Source organism: Saccopteryx bilineata, chromosome 3 (assembly GCF_036850765.1).
Source record: "Saccopteryx bilineata isolate mSacBil1 chromosome 3, mSacBil1_pri_phased_curated, whole genome shotgun sequence".
In the NCBI taxonomy this organism is placed as follows: Eukaryota; Metazoa; Chordata; class Mammalia; order Chiroptera; family Emballonuridae; genus Saccopteryx; species Saccopteryx bilineata.
In genome coordinates this window covers 96,571,072-96,582,088 of record NC_089492.1, presented here as the reverse complement: position 1 = coordinate 96,582,088, position 11,017 = coordinate 96,571,072, and the positions used below count along the sequence as shown (strand labels likewise).

At 42.7% G+C, this 11,017-nt stretch overlaps 1 protein-coding gene across 1 annotated transcript in view; it reads right to left on the bottom strand.

Moving 5' to 3' along the window:
• Window positions 1-521: 521 nt before the first annotated feature.
• The window catches only part of TMEM178A (transmembrane protein 178A), a 49,161-nt gene continuing 38,665 nt past the window's right edge, over window positions 522-11,017 (bottom strand). The window contains exon 4 of the mRNA XM_066264741.1: window positions 522-1,485. Coding sequence (XP_066120838.1) covers window positions 1,244-1,485 — 242 coding nt within the window. The 3' untranslated portion in view covers window positions 522-1,243. The remainder of the gene's footprint in view (window positions 1,486-11,017) is intronic.

Here is an 11,017-nt window from a genome sequence, read left to right as displayed (position 1 = left end):
CGTTTCCAGCTTCAGAAAAATACAAAAAAAATTTTTTTTAAATAAAAAATAAAAATAAAAAAATGCTCAAGCCCAGGGCCTGCTGCAGACATTCTGAGTCAACTGGTCTGGGATGGAGTCCAGTTTAGGTACATTGAAGAAATCAGGTATAGATGATTCTAATGGGCAGCCACGGTTAAAATCTACTGGCCTAGGTGGTCCAAGGAGAAAGGCAGAGACTTTATATTCTCATTACTGGCTAAAGACCAGCCAGATGATTAAAAAGAGAGAGAGAGAGAGATATAAGAAACTTTTAAATACTATGGTAAGGTTTTAAAAGAAATTTGAAAATGACATCTTTTTTCCATAGTAAGTGTGTAGCTGTGACTTACAAAAAGATAAATAATAATGACCAACCTAATTGAAGTGAAGCAAATTAGTAAGGCATAATAATAGTCTTATTGAAACAAGGTTCTCCTCTGTCTGTATGGCTGGGACACCGGCTGCCACAGCAACTGAGAGTCAGGAAAACACACCCAGGGTAACAAGGGGGCAGTCATTTAATGCAGAAATCCAGGTAACATAAAAAGACAGAGGATGGACAACAAGGAGGACTTCCAACAATCCTGCATAGTATCACGGGTTAGCTCTTACATGGTTGATCTGTTTTCCTTATGATTTTGATTCCAGTTCAAAGACAGAGAAGAGACTTCAATTAAAAATAAATAAATAAGGCAACAGAAGCATCTTCCTGTGACAAGGAACATCCACAAACACTTGGTGCTGACACATCAAGACACCATGAGGACAAGTTCTGAAGACGCTGCATTAAAATTTAACAAGCATGGTGCAATGACAAGAAAATTATGCTTGCTTCATTATGATTCCTTTTGCAAATAGAAATGACTCTCAGGTAATTGTTATATACAAACTTTCTGAAAGAAGTGGCAATCGTACAAATTTTCCATTGCAATTTCCTCTTTTTCTAAACCTAGAAATGTTCCATGGCACAGCTCCCTATATCTCACAGTCAAAGCATAAATAGTCATTAAAGCACTTGAATCCACAGTAGTCTTGTCCTTAGAAAGGTATGGAGGTTTTGCATGAGTTTCTATCAGTCATCCAGAGAGGGCTGGCAGGCAACAGGTTGGAATGTAAAAGACCGCTTTGTGCTTGGGATCCTAAGGCGAACTCCACTCTGTTCCCCTCAGGGGTCGTCCGCATTGTTGACAGGCCACCGAGCAGTGAACTTGAGTGTGGACAGTCATACCGTGGAGTCCCTGCCAGACTTTAGATGTGCAATCTTCGTCCGGCTAATAAGTGGATAAGCGATGCAGAGACCTCCAGCTGCCACAATAAAGCCTAAACTGCACCAGGCGCAAAAGATAGACCAGCTGTAGCCATGTTCCACATCATCAGGCAGGCTATAAATTAGCTTCGGGAGACGGTTCAAGTCATAGGAGATGCTGGCCGCGTAAGTGCAGAGAGAAATGGTGCAAAATATTCCTATAAATAATACAAAGAGAACAGAATGATCAATTACAGTTTTGCCTGCTACAAGGAAAATGCCAGACAGGCCTTTGTGACAATCAGATTAACTAATGGGGTAATCATTCCAAATTTATAAAGGATCTACAATTTTATTATTATTATTATTATTTTTTTTTTTTTGTATTTTTCTGAAGCTAGAAACGGGGAGAGACAGTCAGACAGACTCCCGCATGCGCCCGACCGGGATCCACTCGGCACGCCCACCAGGGGGCGATGCTCTGCCCCTCCGGGGCGTCGCTCTGTTGCGACCAGAGCCACTCTAGCGCCTGGGGCAGAGGCCAAGGAGCCATCCCCAGCGCCCGGGCCATCTTTACTCCAATGGAGCCTCGGCTGCGGGAAGGGAAGAGAGAGACAGAGAGGAAGGAGAGGGGGAGGGGTGGAGAAGCAGATGGGTGCTTCTCCTGTGTGCCCTGGCCGGGAATCGAACCCGGGACTTCTGCACGCCAGGCCGACGCTCTACCACTGAGCCAACCGGCCAGGGCAGGATCTACAATTTTTTTACTTGAATGACTTCATTCAACAATGATTGGCAAAACCTTAATGTGCCAGATCGTAGGCAAGGCAGTGGAGATAAAGGAGCAAAGAGCACAGGGAAAACTCTAATAGCTTGAGTTATTCTGAATTATCTTGCTTGAATGGTATGTATATGTAATTAAAATTTGTTTTTCCATTGATTTGAGAGAGAGAGATGGGAAGGGATGGGGAGGGAAAAGAAGCACCAACTCATTGTTCCACATAGTTGTTCTATTTAATTGTGTACCCACTGATTGCTTCTCAGACAGACCCTGACGGGGGGTCGAACCCGCAACCTCTGGTGCACTGAGTCGACGCTTTATCCACTGAGCCACCTGGTCAGGCTCAAATAATATGTATATTTAAATTTATATTTGTTTTTTGTTATTAAAAACAATAAAAATTCTAATTATTTTTAAGGACAAAACTCTTTTATAACCACTCAAACCTAAGTCTTCGTTTTGCTTCATTCTATACCTTGATCTGCCATATTTTTATATAGTTGCAATCATCATACAAATTCCGCTTTCTTTTTCAGTTATCATTAGCATTAGTATTTGTCATGTTGCCTGTAAATAATATTTAAAATTAATTTTTACTAGTGCTAAATCATGTTTTAAGCCACAGAGCCTGGCCCATACCAGAGCATCAACAAATTATGTGGGGTTTTTGTTTGCTTTTTTAATGAATGAATAAAAGCTTTTAAATAATACAAATCAAATCCAAGAAGTTGGAAACGATGTAAAAAATAGCTGAGCAAGGAGATCATATACTTAAACCACTCAGAATTTGTGTGATGTAAACGGAAAGACCCAACATTTTACTTTTTTATACAAACACGTGCATGTTTAATTGTCCTTCCACTAAAATCAGGACTCTGACTTAAAAAACATCCCAAAGCACAGGCTTTTTAGTATTCCAGTTATCCTCCAAGGATGTAGATGCTCCTATTCCACCACAATGGACCCCGAGGGATGCTTCTCTTGCACGGGCAGGGCATCAGAATGAGGCTGCTGCTAAGCTGAAGACAGGTAATGAAAACAGAAACTGGCCCCCAGTGACGTCTGGGCATGCCCAGTTCTGGTCCGAGTCTTACACATCTCCTCTCCCTTCTTTGGTTTATCTGTGTGCACAGTGGAGGCTGCACCTATTTGCTACTGAATTGTTTTGGTAACCTTAGGGATCTGTTCAGCCTTTCCATAGTAAACAGAGACACAGATTTGGGAACTGAAAAGAAAGCATTAAAACTACAGAAAGCGTTAGAAATAGAGCTTTAGGGATCAGCAACACTACCAGAAAAGCAAACTCAGAGCAGGCAGTAATTGGGAAGAAATAAAGACCGCATGAAGGCAACTTTTTTTAAGTGCTGGGATTCTGTCTCCACTCAAATCATCTAAGAGCACATCACCTGAATCCTTTTCCAAATGTTCATTTAGAAATGTTTTAAAGAGATGCTCTATCTGAGATAATTTGGTATTTCCTACTCTGCCTAATTCTGTTTTTAAGCCCTAAAGTGATTACTTTTCTACAAAGGATACAATCTTATCTTCTGATTTCTTACTCAAGAATATAATGGCAAACACATCCCTTTGAGTTCTCTGAAGAAAGATCATGATAGAAATAATTCTTTCATAAAAGAATGAACCAGGCAGAAAAGAATACTCCCCTGCTCTTTTCAAATCTTGTGAAGAGCAAATGTTTTTACATCTACATGAATGTTTTCACTGGCACCGAAACAAAGACAGTGTTTATATATAACAAGGTCCTTCTAATGAATTCTGGAAATAGAATAATAAGGCAGCTAGAAAAAAACTGACCTTTGGAGTATTAACAGGTACAATATAATAATAGAAAAATGACCTGTTCGCAAGAAAAGCAACTCTATTCTGCATTTAACTGCCTGCACCCAGCTGAAGGACTAAAAACAAGGCAAAAGCAAGGCTTTGTACAAGTAATGTGGTTCTAATGACCTCTGAAAGCTTGAGTTCAAACTTGGACTTTTAAGTATCCTTTGATGTCCAAAAGCATTGGGATGGGACACAGGAAATGTGTTTTCTGGTCCCCAAATCCATTACTAATCACTGTGCAACCTTGACATTATCTAGCCTTGCTGTGCCTTAGTTTCTTCATCTAGGAAAAATTGGGGGCTTTGGCTTGGTAGCTCAGGTGGTTGGAGCCTTGTCCTGATATGACAAGGTTGCGGGTTCAGTATGCATACAAGAAGGGCATATACAAGAAACAACCAATGAATGCACAACTAAGTGGAACAACAGCTAGGTCTCTCTCTCTCTCTCTTTTAAATCAACAAATAAAATTTAAAAAAATATTTTTTAATGGAAGACTTGGTTACTGAAGTCCCTTACCATGTCAAATATCTGTGATTCGGTTATTCCGAAATACAGCATAGAGCAAGAACATGTCCCAAAACAGCCTAGTGATTTCAGATCTGGTAACATGCAACTAAATGAAAAACGATTGTCATGGGTTTTTCATTCTCTGCATACTCCCTTTGATTTTACTCTAAACGTTGATTTTATTAGCACCTCTCCCCTGTAAACTCCATGAAATTGCTTTTGGTGAAATGAAGTTTAGCATAACACCTCCAGTTCATAACTGAATAGAAAGGATTATAAAAAAAACAAAACAAAACAGTGTAACCTGAGAATTTAGCCAAGAGGCTAATTTTCTCTGCCCTCGGTGTCATGAGTGGCTATGCTTTTCCTGGGCACTTGGTTTGTGCTCACTTTATGGGCACTGTGGATGAGGTCACTACTACAATGTCTTTCTTTGACCAAGTTGCCAGAAAGCTGGAACTCCCTCAAACTACATCTGTGGCCCACCATGGGCAGAAGGCAGGACCCGAACAGCATGCTTTTTTGCAACTAAGCTCACCTTTGGATTCATCTTGCCCTGCGGACCTGATTGCTTGTCTTATTTTTATGATTTACTTGCATTGATTTTATCCTGCAATATTATGTGCATTTTTGTGCCACTTAAGTTCTTTTTGGAATGGTGCACTCATCAAACTTTGTTAAAAACCTGCTTTATTTTCTGAGGTCTTCACTTGCTCAGCTGAAGGTCATAGAAAGGGTTACAATGAGCCCACAAATATGCCCCCACCTGCGCTTCCCACTTCCCAAAAATGCCCCTTCAGGCTGTTCTTTAGTGTCATTTTTTCCTTTTTCTTAGATGTCCTTGAAGTTGTTGTGAGTGAGAGGGAAGCCAGGATAAACAAAAAAGCATATCTGAGAGCTCCTCCTTTTCAGAGGCCCACGTCTCTAACGAGTCCACAAATCCATAGCCACCACAGCCATCATTTGTGGGATGGGCAGGGCTGTTCAGATCACTTCCAGAAAACGAACTGAGCATAGGCAAAGCATTGTTTCTATCATTCCCAAAACCTTTGTCAAAGAGGCCTGAGCCGCTCAAGATATTTTTAAAAAATAAAAATAAAACCATCTAACTTCAGAGACACCAAGAAAAAGTGTTGTTTGATGGAAGCATCTTTGTTGTACCTGGGTTATTAATCTTAGATCAATTCTATACTGTGGAACTCCATTTTGGTTCCCTACGCACACCCTGCGGTACTCATGTGTATTAGTTTGCGAGGGGTGGCCACCACTGATACCTTTCAGCCCAGCTTGTGGCGCTCAGGGAGAGAGCTCCCTGAGTCCCAAGCTCAGTCCCAGCTATTGCTGGTGGCATCTTCAAAAGGGTGAATAATAGCTGGTTCTGAAAAGCCAGGGATGCAGCTACTTTCCTTATAAAATATTAAAAGGTTTTCTGCCAATATTCTTAATGAGAAAATACCATGATCTCACAAAATTATAGGGCTGGAAAAGATATTTTGGAGTCAAGACAGAAGGAAATGTATGCTTCCATCCAACATCATGCACCTAATTTCCTTCCCCAAAATCTTCATGGTGCCTGTGGCCAGCTGGTAACATGTAATTAGGGTAACTGAGCCCATTCTCTGGACCACCCTCCTTTGATGTGCTTAAAAGGCTGAAAGAAGCAACTTACTTCACCGGGGTTAGCCTGCTTGATAAATAATATAATTGCAATGCCCAAAGGTATAAACATTGACTTTATTTATTTTTTTTTTCATTCCTTCCAACTATGACCTGCCCATCATTCTGGTCTCTGCAATTCCAGAAGAAGAAAAAAATGCTTCATGCTACTTTTCACACAAATGGCTTAAAAAGCCATTCCTAAATCATCTCAACTAATGACGGGGCAGGTGCAATAGAGACAGACAAAACTTAAATAAAGAAAAAAAGTAAATAAAACACCCACAATTGCAATTATTAAGTCCCCAAAACATCCACTCTTTTCCTGAAAGTGTGCAACAATCTCATTAAAAGGCAAAACCTGACCTGATGGGACAGAAGGATAAAGGACCATTCATAGTCCTTATCGATCCAGCTTAGGATGCGCTTTGCTGCAGACATGTTAATGTGTTTGATTTCAGACCTTGCTGAAGGTGGCAGATAATATATGCACCATGTTACCTTACAAAAAGAAAACTTTAAAATCCTGAATTCCGCCCTGGCCGGTTGGCTCAGCGGTAGAGCGTCGGCCTAGCGTGCGGAGGACCCGGGTTCGATTCCCGGCCAGGGCACACAGGAGAGGCGCCCATTTGCTTCTCCACCCCTCCGCCGCGCTTTCCTCTCTGTCTCTCTCTTCCCCTCCCGCAGCCAAGGCTCCATTGGAGCAAAGATGGCCCGGGCGCTGGGGATGGCTCTGTGGCCTCTGCCCCAGGCGCTAGAGTGGCTCTGGTCGCAACATGGCGACGCCCCGGAGGGGCAGAGCATCGCCCCCTGGTGGGCAGAGCATCGCCCCTGGTGGGCGTGCCGGGTGGATCCCGGTCGGGCGCATGCGGGAGTCTGTCTGACTGTCTCTCCCTGTTTCCAGCTTCAGAAAAATGAAAAAAAAAAAAAAAATTAAAATCCTGAATTCCAAAACGTACAAGACCCCAAGGGTTTCCGATAAGGCATTAAGGACCTGTAGTTTTAAGCATAATCAATGGATAACCCTAGATAATTCAATACAGCTACTACAGCCCAGTCTTTCTTTCTTTCTTCTTTTTTTTTTTTTTAATGCATTGGAGCAAAGCAATGAATAGCCTAATTTGGGTGTTAATTGTCCCTGAGCTTTCCTGGAGCATCCTGTGCTCTGTCTCTACTTTGTTGTCAGGACACTGGCTGGACCGCCCCGCCTCCTTGGGAGTGCTGCCCGGGGCACAGCCTGTGAAGGTGAATGAGTCCACTGGGCAGTGAGACCTCATCCAAGGAGGACCAGTAGATTAAAAGATAATAAAGACCCGACAACAAGACACAAAACTTGGATTTAAAAATATTGGCACTGAAATGGAAACAGACTTCACAGACACAGAGGACAAACTTGACAGCTGCCAAAGAGGAGGAGGGTTGGGGGCTGGGCGGAAAAGGTGAAGGGATTAAGACGCACAAATTGGCGGTTACAAGACAGTCATGGGGACGTAAAGTACAGCGCGGGGGGAAAGAGTCGATATTGTAATCGCTGTGTGTGGTGCCAGGTGGGTACTAGAAATATGGGGGGGAGGGGCACTCTGTAAAGTATGTGATTGTCTCACCACTATATGGTACACCTGGAACCAATACAAAACAATGTGGACTATAAACTGTAATTGAAAAAATAAAAAAAAAGTTTGCTTTGAATAAATTAAGCATTTAAAATATTTATATCTATAACAAATTGTTATCATAATTATGACTATGGCTATCTAATGAAACGCATCATTTAACGTGGATGAAAATACACTGCCCTGAAAGCAGCGTGTTCTAGTAACGGGCAGCAGCTTACAGTTGGAAGGTGAGTGGCTTGCTCCCTCTGTCCTCTGATGCCTCTGCGGCCACGTGTGCTACCTCAGAGGACATGAAGTCAAAGGGCTACATTTGAAGCCCTAGGGGGGTGTGAAGCCTAGCCCTGGTCCTCATGGAGGACACGTGAGAGGCCCCAGAAAGGAGAAAGGGGGCAGGAAAGAGCAGAGAACCTGGCTCCCTGATGAGAACTGACAGTCGGCAGCAGCAATTCCACTTGTGGGAAATTAAGAGCGGTCTGGTCTGTATGCAATAAAGCAAAAGGAAAAAGACCTCAGACTGTCACATCGCCAGTGCTCCCCATCCAAGGTCTGGCTAATAAGTTCAGGTGGAGAATGAAGATGCCAGCACATCAGAAGGGGCTAAGTTTAGCATCGACAATCTGTGGGAGTGATGCTGACAAGGGCTGCTGAAGACACTTCTGCTTAATTAAAATCAATTTCTTCCTTTTAACCCTTATGATTCTCCTTCCCCATTATTGCATGTGAACATCCTACAGCTAATTTATCTCATGCAGTGGATTAATGTCATTATCTTGGTGTTTACAAAGGTAATGAAGAGGCATCTGTAGTAGAAAAATAAAACAACCCTCTTTAAATCCCACAGTAAGGGAACAGATGAATACAACACAGCATATCCACTCACGCAGCTATTTAAAATTGAGTGGAGAACAATGTAGTGACATGGGGAATGGTGACGTTATGATGTTAAGTGGAAGCCCAAAACACTAAATACTATCCATGTGATGATGGTTGCAAACATTTCTCCCTCCCTCTCTCTCTCTCTCACTCTCTCTTTTAATGAGGCAAGCACATGGGCAACAAAAATAATTAAACTATCTAATTTCTCAGGTGGTGGGATCTATAAGTGAATTTCCCCCTTTATTCCAAAAATGTTGTGTTTCTTAGTCCTTCTGGACTATCAACTTCAACTTTATAAGTTTGTGTTGGTTTTTTGTTTTCTAGGGTTGTTTTGATTGTTATAGTTTTTTTTTTTATTATTGTGGCTGTTGCTTGGTTTGGTTTAACAATTTCACAGGAGCTTGCGATGACAAAGCCTGAGGACCCTGCGCTAGCCTGGCACCACGCTGCAGTCCACATGTAGATCAGAGATAAGGGCTGAGCGGGAAAGCCAGAAAGGTCTCAGGAAACTTGGCTCCTTGCTCTCAGAGTCAACCCAATGCTGAACTCCAGGCCTCCGTTCACTTAATACCAAACCAGCCCCTCGACCTCCCAGGGAAAACTTACTAGACCTGGCTTTTATGACTCTCTGTGATTTTTTTTTATTGCTAACAGTTGTTTTATATGCTAAGAGCATTCCAAATTATTCATGTATTACTCATATTAAAAATGTCCTTTAAAAACTGAAGATATATCTGGGAGATACTACAGGTTAGTTCCAGGCCACCACAATAAAGTGAGTGTCACAATAAAGTGAGCTGTAATCTTTTGGCCAGTGGAGGGTCTTGCCTTTAAATTTGTAAGAAGAGCAACATCTGTGGAGCGCAATCAAGTGAAGAGCAATACAACGAGGTATGTCTGAACTACTGCTGAGGCTTTTGTTGTCCAAGCTTCTCTCATTTTCCTGACCAGCAGATGTGATATGGGCCTTACCACTCTTGCAGCGGGAAGGGGCTAAGAGTCAGGAAAATGGGAACTCAACTAATAAAGGGAGGGAAGAAAATGGGGAAGATTTTTAATGACCACTGAGCCCCACCAGGGATCCTCTGGGCAGCACAGCCTCTGATTCTTTGCTGCCCAACCACTTATTCTATAATTTGGATTTTCAGTCAATCCCTTCAGCAAGCACCGGATGACTGGTCTTAAGAGTTCAAATCCTCCTCCCTAACCGCAGGAACTGGAATTTTGGCCTCCCTGTGCTATGGTGTTATCTGGAAGACCTCAGCTGGCTTTCTGCTCACAACTCTTCAGGGGCCATGAGACTTCTAAATGCTCTGTCGGGATGCATGCAATGATGACCCACGTTACTCACAGGGTGGGAAAGGGGCAGATGGGAGTTTCTTAGGTTGATTGGTTGACCATGCCAGAAAACAAAGTGCCACCTACCTGTCAGCCCTGAAAAGAAGACATCAAGAAAACGGTTCAGCCACAGAGGGGCGCTGCTGCCTTCTGTTAACAAGGCTTGAGTGACAAGTGCTAGAAAACCCAGTTGCCATCACTTGAGTAACAGAACTCCAGGTTAGTAGAAATAAGCTTATTCGAAGTGGCTGCACATCTAGAGTCATATTAGTTCTGATACTGAGCATACTTCGTGAAACTTAATTTGGCATTCACTAATCATGAATATACTAATTTTTTTTATCAAGGAACAGAAAGAAAGAGTTCTTCCCTGCAGTCAGTGTTAGCCATCAATTCAGATCCTGACTCCTTTTTAGACAACAATGTCCTTCACCTGCCCATCAAAAAAGCCAGGGTCCTGTCTCCAACTACCCCCCACTACAGCACTCCCTTTCCAATCTCCTGCTTAAAACATTCTGGTGGCTTCCATCACCTGTTTATTAAAATCCAAGCTACATCCTGCTTCTCGTCTGATACTCTCCCTTCCTCCCCTGTCTGCCCTCCCTCCCCTAAGCCATTCCAGTCTTCTTACCACTTCTCACAATGCAGCTCAGAAAGCCCCTCCTCTGCAAGGCCTCCCTGGGTCCCCTAGTCCACCCTGTTTATTTTCCTCATAGCTCTTCTCACTCTCATAAACTGTTTATGTCTCACCTCAGCAAAAAATGGAGAAGGATTTTGTCTACCTACTTCATTTTGTGTCTCTAGTACCTAAAGCAGTGTCCGCTACATGGTAAGTCCTCAGAAACTCACTGTGGAGTGAAATGAGTGAATGTTTTGTGTGTAAAACTGACACCAATGACACCATCGCTAAGAGATGTAATTGAAGTTGACTTTCAGCCTGGGGGGATGGGCTGTGCTGATCTATCCCCCTCTCTCTCCTTGAGGCTCCTTGTTTGCCAAGAGTCTGGGTCAGGGTTGGGCTGCAGTGTGAAAAAATGGAACAGAAAAATGAGAGCTGACACATGGGGATCAACCCCAAGACATTTCCACCTAACCTTCTAACGAGCCTCACTGAAGAAACCAGGGAAGCATTTT